The sequence below is a fragment of the Marmota flaviventris genome, chromosome 2 (genome assembly GCF_047511675.1).
Source record: "Marmota flaviventris isolate mMarFla1 chromosome 2, mMarFla1.hap1, whole genome shotgun sequence".
NCBI classification, from domain to species: domain Eukaryota; kingdom Metazoa; phylum Chordata; class Mammalia; order Rodentia; family Sciuridae; genus Marmota; species Marmota flaviventris.
In genome coordinates this window covers 135,423,949-135,438,245 of record NC_092499.1, presented here as the reverse complement: position 1 = coordinate 135,438,245, position 14,297 = coordinate 135,423,949, and the positions used below count along the sequence as shown (strand labels likewise).

The 14,297-nt window shown below is 38.7% G+C and overlaps 1 protein-coding gene across 1 annotated transcript in view; it reads right to left on the bottom strand.

Moving 5' to 3' along the window:
• Fsd2 (fibronectin type III and SPRY domain containing 2) overlaps nt 1-10,850 on the bottom strand; it is a 29,185-nt gene extending 18,335 nt beyond the window's left edge. The window contains exons 1-5 of the mRNA XM_027921425.2: nt 10,212-10,850; nt 9,824-9,919; nt 7,137-7,367; nt 5,902-5,924; nt 4,203-4,324 (exon numbers count right to left, since the gene is read on the bottom strand). Coding sequence (XP_027777226.1) covers nt 4,203-4,324; nt 5,902-5,924; nt 7,137-7,367; nt 9,824-9,919; nt 10,212-10,850 — 1,111 coding nt within the window. The remainder of the gene's footprint in view (nt 1-4,202; nt 4,325-5,901; nt 5,925-7,136; nt 7,368-9,823; nt 9,920-10,211) is intronic.
• Between the last annotated feature and the right edge of the window lie 3,447 nt (nt 10,851-14,297).

Sequence of the window (14,297 nt, the reverse complement as noted above, 5' to 3'; positions counted from 1 at the left end):
TCTTACTAAGTTGCTTAGAGCCTCACTAAGTTGTTGAGGCTGACTTTGAACTCACTATCCTCACAGGCATGCACCACCAAGCCCAGCATATAATCCTTTAAATGTACTGTTTAATTCAATTTGTTATAATTTTGCTGAAAATCTTTTTTATCTGTGTTCATCAGAGATAGAGATGTGTGATTATTTTCCCCTTCATAGTGCCTTTGGGTTTGGTAAGAGGATAACGCCGGCCTCGTAAATGAATTTCAAAGTGTTTCTCCCTCTTCAATTTTTTGGAAGAGTTTGAGAAGGATTGACATTGATTCTTCTTTAAAATTTGCCACTGAAGCCCTCTGGTCATGAGCTTTTCTTCATTGGGAGGTTTTGATTACTGATCTAATCTCCTTACTTATTAGTATTCTGTTCAGATTTTCCACTTTTTTGGCAGTACTGAGGATTGAACTCAGGGCCTCATGTTTGCTAAGCAGGCACTTCTACCACAGAGCTATAACCCTGTCTCCAGATTTTCTATCTCTTCATGATTTAGTGTTGGCAGTTTTTATGTTTCAAAGAATTTATCCATTTCTTCTAGATTACTGAATTCTACTGGTGTAGAAATCTTCATAGTATTTTTTTATAACTTGCATTTCTGGCCTCAGTTGTAATGTCTCCTCTTTTATTTCTAATTGTATTTATTGGCATTATCTCTCTTTTTAGTCAACTTTGTGTATCTATTCAACTAAGAAACTCTTTCATTAATTTTTTTCTATTGCTTTTCTACTTTCTATTCCATTAATTTTGGCTCTGGTACTTATTATTTCTTTCTTCTGTTACATTTGGAATAGATTGTTCTTTTTCTAGTTCTTCAAGGATTAAAAGGCCATTTATTTGAGATTCTTCTTTTTTTTAAATACTTTTTTAGTTGTCAATGGACCTTTATTTTATTTATTGATATGTGGTGCTGAGAATCAACCCCAGTGCTTCACACATGCTAGGCAAGCGCTCTGCCACTGTGCCCCAGCCTCAGCCCTCTTCTTCTTTTTTAATGTAGGTACTTACTGCTGGAAATTTCCTTTATACTACTTCTTTTGCATCCCATGAGTTATGATATGCTGTGTTTCATTTTCATTTGTTGCATATTTTTTAAATGTCCTTTTTGGTTTCTTCTTTGACCTATTGGTTGTTTAGATGTGTGTTGTTTAATTTCCACATATTTGTGAGTATACACAGGCAAAAAGACTTAATTTTCACCCTTACATTATACTGTACTCAAAAATAAACTCAAAATGTATTAAAGACTTGACTATAAGACCCCAAGCTGTAAAACTCCTCAATGAAAACATAAGGGGAAAATTTCTTGACATTGGTCTTGAAATGAATTCTTGGCAAAGGGGCTGGGGTTGTGGCTCAGTAGTAGAGTGCTTGCCTAGCATATGTGAAACACTGGGTTTGAGTCTCACACCACATAAATAAAATAAAGGTCCATCCATTAGTAACTAATAAAATATTTTTTAAAAAGATCTGTTTTTTTTTTTTTTTTTTTTTTAAAGCACAGGGGCTGGGATTGTAGCTTAGTGGTAGAGCTCTTGCTTGCACATGTGAGGCACTGGGTTCGATCCTCAGCACCATATAAAAATAAATAAATAAATAAATAAAATGAAGGTATGTTTAAAAACCCACAGACAATAAAGAAAAAAAATAGACAAATGTCCGACTACACAGCAAAGGAAACAATCAACACAGTGAAATGACGTTCTACAGAATGGGATAAACTATTTGCACAGTATTTATCTGATAAAAGACTAATAATCTCCTACAACTCAATAGCAAGCAAACAAACAAACAAAAATAAGCCAGATGAGGTGGTGCACACCTGTAATCCCAATGATTTAGGAGGCTGAGGCAGAAGGATTGCAAGTTCGAGGCCAGCCTGGGCAACTTAGTGAGACCCTGTCTCAAAACAAAAAAAATTTTTTTTAAAGGACTGGAGATATAGCTCAGAGATAGAACATTCTTGGGTTTAATCCCTAGTACTGTATTAAACAAACAAACAATCAAACTCCAAATAACTACATTTAAAACGAGCAAAGGAAATGGATAGACATTTCTCCAAAGACATACAAATGGCCACCAAGTATACAAAGAAGGTGTTTAACATCCTTAATCATTAGGGAAAAGCTGATCAAAACCACAGTGACATATCAATCACCTCATTCCTGCTAGGATGGCTATTTTCAAAATACAGAACACAGAATATAACAAGTATTGGCAAGGAGATAGAGTATTATTGTTATTATATTATTATTTATTTTTTGATATTAGAGATTGAACCCAGAGGCACTTTACCACTGAGCCATATCCTCAGCCCTTTTTATTTTTTGTTTTGAGACAAGATCTGGCTAATTTGCTTATGGCTTTGCTAAGTTGCCCAGTCTGCCCTCAAATTTGGGATCCTGCCTCAGCCTCTCAAGTTGCTGAGATTACAGGTATGTGTCACTATGTCCAGCAAATTGGAACCCTTATACACTGTTGGTGGGAATTCAAATCAGTGCAGCCACTGTTAAAAAAAAAAAAAAAAAACACAGTATATTGGTTCTACAAAAAACTAAAAATAGAACTGCCTATGCCTATAGTCCCAGCTATTTGAGAAGCTAAGGCAGGAGGATCACTTGAATCCAGGAGTTTAAGATCAGCCTTGGCAACAGAGTAAAACCATCTGATAAACAAAACAAACAGACAAAAAAAAAAACACTTGCAGATGATTCAGCAATCCCACTTTGGGGTATATATTCAAAAAATTGAAATAAGAAATCTCAAAGACATATTTGCATACCCATGTTCACAGTAGCCAAGATATGGGAACAACCTAAATGTCCATTGATAGATGAATGGATAAAAAAGTATAATAATTATACACAATGGAATATTATTTAGCCTTAAAAAAGAAGAAAGTCTTACCATTTGTGACAACACAGATGAACCTACAGGACAGCATGCTAAGTAAAATAAACCAAATACTGCATGATTCCTTTTACATGAAATATCTAAAGTAGTCAAAGTCTTAGAAGCAGAGAATAGAATGGTGGTTTCCAAGGGATGGAGGAGGGAGAAATGGAGAATTGTTACTCCGTGGATATTAAGATTCAATTATTAGGGGGCTGGGGTTGTAGCTCAGTGGCAGAGTGCATGTGTGAGGCACTGGGTTAAAGACTCAGCACCACATAAAATAAAGAAAGAAAGGTATTGTGTCTGTCTACAACTGAAAAAAAATTTTTTAAAGATTCAATTATGTAAGATGATTATGTTGTAAAGATGTGCTGTCCAATATATGATTTACAGTAAACAATATGGTATTGTGCACTCTTACTTATATTAAGAGGATAAATCTGATGTTAAATGTACTTTTTTCCTTATTTTTATTGGTGCATTTTAATAGTGGGATTCATTAATATGTATTCACATAACACACACAGTGTAACAATATAATTTGGTCACTATTTTTCCCCATTACCTTCCCTTCACTCATTTTCTCCCTCCTCCTGGTCCCTTTCCTCTATTCTACTGGTCTCCCTTTAATTTTCATGAGATCCTTGCCTACCCCTACCTTTCTTTTCCTTTTCCCTCTCTACCTTGCATATATGAGAGAAAACATAAGTAACCTCAGCTTTCTGAGTCTGGTTTACTTGGTTCAACATAATGCTTTAAGTTACATCCATTTTCCTACAAATGACATAATTTCATTCTTCTCTATGGTTGGATAAAACTTCATTGGGTATATATACCATATTTTTTTATTTATTCATCTGTTGCTGGACACCTAGACTAGTTGGCTACTATAAATTGTGTGACTTTAAACATGGGTATTCATGTATCATTATAGTATGCTAGCTTTATTTTTTTAGGATAAATACTGAGGGGTGGTATAGCAAGATCATATAGTCTTCTGAGGTACACCCATACTGATTTCAATATGATACTAACTGTTCTTTTTTTTTTTTTTAAGAGAGAGAGAGAGAATTATATTTATTTTTTAGTTTTCGGCGGACATAACATCTTTGTTTGTATGTGGTGCTGAGGATCGAACCCGGGCCGCACGCATGCCAGGCGAGCGCGCTACTACTTGAGCCACATCCCCAGCCCTGATGCTAACTGTTCTTAACACACACACATTCTCCTGGAAATCTGAGCTTGCTGTGAAGTATGCACACAGGTAAGATACATACCTGGAATGGTGTTAATGGATCCCATCAGCTGCTCCACATCAGAGAAGTCCAAAGTCTGGTCTTCAAAATCAGGCTGTGCAGAGATTTCCACATCTGTTTTGGTTTTTAGGAATTTCCCAAGTCTGTTGGTGTTAAAACACATGCACACAAGAATGGAGGGGGGCTGGGCTGCAGTTCATTGGAAGAGTACTTTCCTAGCATGTGTGAGGCACTGGTTTCAATTCCCAGCACCACATATAAATAAATAAAAAATAAAGGTCCATGTTAAAAACAAAAATCAAAAAACAGCACTCAGGGGACAATCCTTAGGGTGAATCTATGGTGCTGATCCTTAGTAATAAACTAAAGAGACTGCTGAATTTTCATTTATTAACATGCTGCTGGCTGCCTTTAACTATCTGACTTGGTGACTGCCCTAGGAGGTCACCAATGAGGATGGGTGTGTTTTAGTCAGCTTTTTTGCTGCTATGACTTAAAGACCTGACTGGAAGGAAGAGGAGGAGGAAAAGTTTATTTGGGTGCTCACAGTGTCATGTCTCAATCCATAGAAAGCAGGCTCCATTCCTTAGGCTCAAGGTGAGGTTGAACATCATGGCAGAAGAGTGTGGCAGAGGGAAGTGGCTCACATGATCAGAAAGCTGAGAAAGATCTCCACTTGCCAGATACAAATACATATCCCAAAGCCACAGCCCCATTACCCTACCTGCCTTCAGTTACCATTCAATTAATCCCATTGGGTGATTAAAACACTGATTGTGTTAAGGATCTCATAACCCAATTATTTCTTCTCTGAACCTCTTGCATTGTCTCACCCATGAGTTTCTAGGGGACATCTCACATCCAAACCATAACAATGTGGGATTGGTTTATGCCTACAAGGGGAATGAGAAAATATAGGATTTTGTCAGAGGTTTTGGGAGGACATCTTCTGATGAGATGCATCTCCACACCTTCTGGTGGATCTCAGAATCTAAACCGGAAACCCCCACACCCACATTACCTCAGGCCCCGAAAGGTACAGAGGGTTCAGACCCTAGGAGCTTTCTCTCCACTTGGCCAAGTACCCTCAAGTTGCTAATCTTAGGGCTCTGGGTCTTCTCAAACTACTTCCTGGCAGACACAGATTTTTAAGTGGCAAAGCCAGAATTTTAAACCAGGTCTATTTTTGCTCAAACCCTGTGTATAACCCTGACATAATTAAGTTTGTGTGTTCACATTGCTTTATAGACATTGTCTTACTAGGTTTTCACAAAACTACCCGTGTTTGTACATAGGGAAAGTGGGTCTTTAGACTGGTTGGACCTGCCCACAGTCCTGGGATATCAGGGCCTGAATTCCCACCTGTCTGATTCTAAGTGTGTGCATTCTGCAGCCTCACAGTCTGTGTCCTAGAACATTTGGGGATGATGGAAGTACTCTACAGATCTCAGTCCTCCTGATAAAATGAGGGGTTTGTGGAGGAGATTTGATCAAGATGAGCTGGCTGGGCCTCAACATTACATGCTCCTTCCAGCCATAAGATTCTGAAATTCAATACTAGAGGGCTCTCATGATCCCACACCATCATTCTGAAGCCAGTGCTATTTTACCCATAGGATCAGGCACAGAAGCTAAAACTAGAAGCATATAACCCAGTGGAACTAAGTCTAGAGGTGAAAGGAACAGAAAACAAAAATAGATGTTAGAACAAAAGTATTACCTGTCAGCCATAGCCACTGCATCCTACAAAGGAAGGGAAGAGGAAAAAAAAGTAATTGGACTTTGGAAATAAATTTCCTTTTAAAATTGTATATGTTTTTAAAAAACTTGGAAATTAGGAAAAGGAAAAAAATCTGCCATACCCACATCCTAACAAAGCCACACTTATACCTGTGTGTTTTTCTTTACAGTATTGCTTCTCCCCATCAACAGTATGTAAGCACTTTTCATGTCACAAATGGTCTTTTGGACCATTGATTTGAGGGACTGCAAACAATTCATTGAATGGAGACTCCATCATTTACTTAACTGTTCCTCTATTGTTGGACATTGGTTGCTTCCGATCTTTTATCATAAATAGTGGTGAGTAAAATAATTTCATGTGTATCACCCTCCACATTCTGGATTGTGTCTTTGGGACACAGTGGCACTGTAGAACAGTTGATTCAAAAGGTATTAATTGTTTATGGCTCTCATGGGGCCTGCAAATTGTTCTTTGGCTTTATTCATGGACCCATGTCTGGCAGGAAAGAGGTGTGACTTGGCTTTGAGGGGCAACTGTGGGCTTGGACAATGTCGGGGAACACACCCAGTAACTAGGAGGCTGGAGGTCCCTTCCCCACATCCTGAATACCACATCTACCCCATAGTCCTATGGGGCCTTATGAAGAAAGGGGACCCTACCTCTGACTGACATTTAAATTCCCACAGCCCTGCATGGGGCTCATATCAAGTTTAATTCAACTGAAAGAAAATTAAGAAGTGGATTTTTTAAGTTCATGTCTGAGTTTATGAAGTAAAATTTATAATTACTACTCTTATAATGGAAATTTAAGGTAACTTTTTATCCTGGACAACTTTTTCCCCAGAGCTCCAAGAAGAGGCCATCTCAGGTGACCATAAAATGCTCAGTACACTATTTTTGCTCAGCTCCAGGTTAAGGGGATAGATCTCTGGGTAACCAGAACAGAGGAACAAAGACTGGTGCTACCTCAACAATGGTAGAGGGGAAGGGTCAGTTGTATATGAGCCAGCTTGGCCATCATGGCAAAACTATGCAGAAAGATGGAGTGACAGCTTTTCCATCATGAATACCCAATGGAATCAAATGAATGCTGACCATAAAAGTCAACTCCAATATCTCCAGATGGAGAGAGAACAGCCTAACCTACCCTAACTATAACTGTCATTTCAGTTCATGATTTCATTTCTTTCCTGTTTTATTTCATTACTGACCTTTAAGAAATCAACCTTCTCCTCATGACACATCTCCTCTATTGTTTCCATCAGTTCTTTACAGGTGTCAAGGTTCTCTCCACAGCTGACCAGTTGTCCATACAAGGCTTCCAGCTTCTCTTTCTTTTTCTGCCCTAGAGTTTGTATTTTTTCTTCATATTTTTGAGCCAGCGTTTCCAAGATCTCATTGTAATGTAACTCAAAGTTTTGTTCTTGTCTTCCAAAATTCTCCTGTAAGACAGTTGATCTCTACCGTCATTGAAGGGCATGTGATGTTGACTAGAGTCATTAGGAGGAGGAAAATACATCCTCTCAGAGCTGTTTTAGTCCCTCTGTTCCTCTGCTTTGTCATCTATTGTCCTGATGCTGGGGTGAATGCTTTGGGGGGGGGGGGTCTCCATCCTAGATTCCCAAGAATAATCTTACAAAAAAGCACTGCTGTCTTTCCTGGTGGCATTTTTTAATTCTCTCCCAGTTTCAGCTATCTCCTATCACCTTGACAACCAGCCAGGGAGATTATCAATGATCAATCAGCCTGTTCCCGGAAACTTTGACCTTAAGGTGGAAATGCTTGCCCTGAGAGATCCCCACCTATCATTCCCTCCTGAGCTCTTGATAGCTCATGATGCTCATTTTCACTTCCTCATATTTGAATCTTACAGACATCACAATTCCATCTACTGGGATTATACAACTTGGGGAAAGAGGAAAGCAAAGAGGAATAAGCACTGTGGCTAGGTGGCACTCCCTGAAGGATGAGAAAATATAGGAAGCAGAAGAGTAGGTACCTACAGCATTTAATCCAGGAGCACAATACTTGAAAAATAGTAAGTAGAGCATATTGGCTTCTGGTTCCCATTACTTATCTTGGAAACCCAGAAGAGCTTTGTGGGTTTTGACTGATGCCATTCTTGTCAGATGATGAGGACATTTCTGAAGAAGCTCTTATCAATCATTCAGAGTCATTAATGAACACTTACTATGTGCATAAGACTTGCTAAAAATGGTGAGAAAAAGCAATAGATGACTCCCCAGTGTGAATTATAAAAGATGGCCTCGAGTCCTCTCTGAGGATGAAGATACTCTGCTGTGAAAAGCTGGCAGAACAATATATAATGAGTTTTGTCCTCATACCCCTCCTACTACCTCTCATACACTCTGCTTTGAAGGGGAAGCTTTGCCCCTTGTGTCTTTCACAGGGGATTAAGGCAATAGTTCTCTTCCCTTTTAAGGTTGAGGTTGAAGCCCTCTTAATCCATGTGAGGTGATCCTGTTGATATAATCTGGTGCTGCATTAATAGAAGTAGAACATCCACATGAAGAGGAGAAGGAAAGTCCTATAGTCCTCAATCCTGGTCTACCTTGGCAGGAAGAGTTGGTCAGGCTCTGGTATTGTATTGAAATGCTATGTACCAACTAGGGCGCACCCAGGGAAACATTAATCTTATGAGAATTAGATAGCAAAAAAGGTAAAAAACAACAAACAAACAAACAAAAACACTTATCTAAGATAGGATGGGTGTCTTGCAATGGCCTGTTAAGGCAGGCCTAGAAAAGGGGGGACAGCCTTGTTCTAGCTCTAGGGGCTAATCCAATCCATGAGCAGAGTTACAGAAGAGCAGCTTCTAGCTCAGTAATCTTGGCTCCTGGATCAAGAGCCCACAGACTTCCCTATTTCAGAATGGGCAAGGAGACAGGCCTCAAAGGATGGGATGTCCCTTCCAAATTCAGCATGCTAAATTCATAATTTCTCAAGAAAATCTACAAAATAGCTAACTAGAAAGAGAAAACACATTAACTTATTTTTTGAAACCCATGCAAAGCTAACAGAATGTCTGTGTTTGAGCAGTGATAACTGGCAGAATGAGCATATTACCTCATAAAACAACTAAAAACTCTTCAACAGTCCACACCTGACTTTATGTGGTAAACATGATAGGTACCCAAAGGCCTGTAAGTAACAATCCCCAAGAACAAGGGAACGACATGGAACCCCGCCATGTCTGGTGTCATAGCCAGTGTATCAGGTACCGCCCAGTGTGTGAGGAGGAGGAGGAGGAGGAGAAGATGAAGGAAGAGAAAGAGAGTAAGGAAAAAGAGAAGGAGTGGAGGAGGAGGAAAAGGACACTACAACAAGAACAACAAGCAAGCAAAAAAACAAGGGCAAAAGAAAGCTGTTCCTTTCTTTGACACCAGAGTGCAAATGTTTATCTGTCACTAACTGGCTGACACCACCACGAAGTGTCTTTGTTAAAAAAGTACAGGAGTTCTAAACCACATGCAATTGGTGATTAGGGTAAAGAGACACAGGGAGAAAAAGTAGCCTGTGAAGAAGCAGGACTGCAACAGGGAGATTCTTCCCTCTTTTATCCATACAACAAATATATAAAGTGCCTGCTTTGAAACATACCTTGGAGTGGGACTGGGGATGAACAAATTCAGAAAAAAAAAAAAAAAAAGCCTCCCCACCCAGAGCACGCAACTCAGTAGGGAATGCTAACAGGTAATCAGTACCACCAGGCTTATGGCTTGGTGCTAGGAGAGGTCAGAGGAAGGGCAAGGGGCGGGGGCAGTACTGACACCTCACATTTTAAAGAAAAGACTCTCTAACTTCTATTAGAAACAGTTGCTTGCCCAGTCATTGATGGAAGCCATGTGTCTGTCAAGGTCATCAGCCACACTCTTACCTCCACGGTGATGAAAACCTCTTCCAAGTGACTTGCAAAATTTTCCATCTCAATAATCTGCTTTTCCAATTTGTACATGTTTTTGTGAATTTCATCCTGTCCAACAAGCATCACAAAGAAGGTGTTAATGCTGGGCTAGGGTTGTGGCTCAGCGGTAGACCACTCTACTAGCACGTGTGAGGCCTGGGTTCGATCCTCAGCACCACATTAAAAAAAAAAAAAAAAAGGTATTGTGTCCGACTACAACTAAAAAATAAATATATATTTTTAAAAAGATGTTAATGCTACATCTGCTCTCTATCTCTCTTGGAGAAGGCATTTTAGATTTATTCCCTGTCTCAAGACACAAATGTGACATCAAAACAGAGGACTCAGGAGATCTATTTACCTTGGCACTTTCCAGTGCTTTATTGAGAGGGGTCACTTCATGCTCCTTGTGTTCATCAAAAGCCTTCTCAACAGCTCTGATTGGAGTTTTGCAAGTGACACAAAAAACATCCTCAGCTTCTTCCTCGTCTTCCTCCTCTGGGATAACGTAGCATTCGTACTCTTCACTGGCACGGCCATGGGCATACCTGTAGGCTTCCCGCAAGTCCTGGCACTGGCCAGCCAAGCCCCACCCTTCATAACCCAGGTCCTCAGCCTCAGCTGCCTCTCCTCCAAGTCTCCAGTCTCTCTGCTCCCTAGTTGGGTCTCTCCTCTTCATACCATAAGGAAGATATCCAGAAACTCCCATTCTGCTTTCCTCAACAAACTCATCCCCTAACTCCTGTTCATCTTCAAGTCCATATAAATGGACAAGATCATCCACTTCCTCTTGAAGGTCTCTTTGAATCTTCCTTTCCCCTGGCCCTCTTGGGTCCTTGGTCATTTCAGCTTGGACTACTTCTCTTCTCATTCTAGTGTTTTCTTGTGGAATGATCTGCATTCTGTCTTCAGAGTCATACAGATCCATGTTATAAAAGTGGAAGTCCTTAGGGGCAGTAGACCTGTCTAGCCCAGGTTCCTCCCCAGCTTCCTCCTCCATTGTTACTCTGGAAACCCTAGGAAGTACCTTTGAACAATCCTTCCTGGACAGTTAATAGTGAATATCTTAGATCCTACAACACAAAAACAAGGGAAAAATCAGTGCCTGAGAAGGTCATATCTTTGGTTTCTACTACTTCACACAAAATATTTTTTTAAAAAAATTATCTGAGCAGGGCTGGAGTTGTGGCTTAGATGTAGAGCACTTGCCTAGCATGAGTGAGGCACTGGGTTTGAGCCACATAAATAAAATAAAGTTATTATGTCCATCTATAATTGAAAATATATTTTTTTTTTAAAAAAGGAAAGCTATGATTTCTCTGGGAGGGTGGACTTTCTAAGCTTTAAGAGAAGAAATTTAAAGAGAAATGTCAATATATTTGACTAACAAAAGACTCCTATGCATTAAAAAAAGCCTAAAACCTACAGCTGGGGTTGTGGCTCAGTGGTAGAGTGCTTGCCTAGCATGTGTGAGGTGTTGGGTTTAATCCTCAGCACCACATAAACACAAAATAAAGGTATTGTGTCTACCTACAACTACAAAATAAATATTTTTTAAAAAGCCTAAAACTTCAAAGAGAAAATAATGGGAAGAGTTTCAGGATATAATTTTATTTTGTTGTTTTTCTTTATTTTACAGTACTAGGGAATGAACCCCATGGTACTTCACCACTGAGCCACATCCTTAGCCCTTTTTGTTTTTTATTTTTAAGTAGGGTCTCACTAAGTTGCTGAGACTGGCCTCAAACTTGTGATCCTCTTGCCTCAGCCTCATGAGTCACTGCAATTAAAGATGTACATCACCACAGCCAGCTATTTATTGTTATTATTTAGGGGGTTAAACTCAGAGGTACTCAGCCACTGAGCCACATCCCCACCCTTTTTTTTGTATTCTATTTAGAGGCAGGGTCTCACTGAGTTGCTTAGTGCCTCGCTGTTGCTGAGGATGGCTTTGAACTTTCAATCCTCCTGCTTCAGCCTCCCCAGCTGCTGGGATTACAGGCGTGCACCTCCGCACCTAGCTTAATTATTCAGTTTTAAAATGTGTGTAACTCATTGAAAAATTAAGATCTAAATAGATGAATGTACAGGATAATTCACAGGATTATTACTTTTTATATATTAGCTATAAAAAATATTTGAAAAGCTGTCCATACTTATGAGTAACAGAGAACAAATAAATAAGAAGTCATTTTGCCTTTCCAGTTTGTAAATATTTTTAAAATATGAAAATGATACCTGAGGGGCTGTGGTTGTGGCTCAGCAGTAGAGTACATGCCTAGCACATTCAAGGCCCTGGGTTTGATCCTCAGCACTACATAAAAATAAATAAATAAAATAAGGGTATTGTGTCTAACTAGGAAATAAAAAATATTAAAAAAAAATAATACCTCAGGGGCTGGAGTTGTGGCTCAGGGGCAGAGCGCTTGCCTAGCATGTTCAAGGTTCTGGGTTCGATCCTGAGCACCACATAAAAATAAAATAAAGATCTTGTGTCCACTGAAAAACTAAAAAATAAATATTAAAAAATTCTCTCTCTCTTTATAAATAAATAAATAAATAAAATGAAGGTATTGTGTCCATCTACAACTAAAAAATAAATGTTGTAAAAAAAAATCATACCTGAAGCTGGGTGAGAGTATGATGAGGTGAACACCATCATGTGCTACTGATTAGAATGTCCCACATCTGGAGAACAAATTTGGCAATGATCGTATTTTTTAGCCTAGCAATCCTCTTTTGGAATTCAAGGGGGAAACCCCACATACATAGAAAACATTTATTTCTATATATAAAAGTCCACAACAAAAAAAAATTAAAATAACATAAAATACCTTTTTTAAGTCTTAATGGTTAAGAGAACAGTTAAGTAAACAAGAATATATATACACTGTACAGAATACAAATCATCCTCAAAACATTTACAGAGAACAAATAATTACTTAGAAAAAATTACTTAGAAAAAGACTTATAGTAGTATTAAATAAAATGAACATAATTTTCACTATATGTAATGCCCACTATTTTAATGGAAGTACACAAAGTCTAGAAAAATAACAACAATAATAATAGTGCTGGGTGCAGTGGCTCAAACCTGTAATCCTAGTAGCTCCAGAGGCTGAGGCAGGAAGATTGTAAGTTCAAAGCCAGCCTCATCAACTTAGTGAGGCCCTGAACAATTTAGTGAGACCTTGCCTCAAAAAATTAAAAGGATTGGGGTTATAGCTTATAGCACCCCTGTACCAAAACCAAACCAAACCAAAACCAAAACACTATAATAGTAATAGTAAATACACTATTACTAGCTGCTACTTATTAAAAAGCATTTTCTATGTGCTCTTTCTGCACTATGCAGTATATATTTTAATATCCTCCCTCAACCCTATGTGGTAGGGCCGGTATTATACCCATTTTATAGAAGAGGAGACTGTGGTTCCAAGAGGGGATCTCAGGCAAGTGCACAGTAAGTTGTTGAACAGGGATTTGAGCCTTAGTCTATGTGGCAGCCAGGAGACAGATATCCAACTACAAGGGAACATAATTAACCAGAGATTTTAGTTTTTCTCTAAAACCTATTGCCACATTGCACAAAGGACACACTCCTCACAAACAGCTGCCATCCAATGACAAAGTGCGTAAGTCAATGTTTTGTTTTTAAGAGAGAGAATTTTTTTTTAATATTTATTTTTCAGTTTTCGGTGGACACAACATCTTTATTTTCTTTTTATGTGGTGCTGAGGATCGAACCCAGCGCCCTGCACATGCCAGGTGAGTGTGTTACCACTTGAGCCACATCCTCAGCCCAATGGTTTTTAATATATTCACATACGTGTTCAGTAATCACTGGCACTTTTAGAACATTTTATCCCCTTAAATAGAAACTCTACCTTTTTAGTAATCACCCCTAGATTTTCCCCAGCCTAAGCAAACACTAATCTACTTTCTGTCTCTACTGATTTTCCTGTTTGGACATTTTACATAAATGGATTTTATAATATATGATCCCAAGTGCTCCAGTAGTGCAATTAACACATGTTACTTAGATATCCTATATTTAGCATATAGTATATATATATATATATATATATATATATATATATATAGTATATCTTAGATATAATGTATATAAGTATATTTTGTGGCTGGCTTTTTTCACTTAGCATAATGTTTTCAAGATTCATCCATGTTGTAGCACACACATATTAACATCTCACACACACACACACACACACAGAGAGAGAGAAGTTTTTCAAATATTCTAGATCTTAGCCTATTTATTACTGGATTCTTCATTTAAAAAATATTTTCCCCTATATTTAGTGTGAGGATGGCCTTAGGCCTGAGCCTAAGCAACTCCATTTTAAAAACTCCAGTTTGAAACCTGCAGTCTCACCAGGCATACCCACAGAGCCCTCCAGGATGGCCTCAAACAAGTTACTTCCCCTCA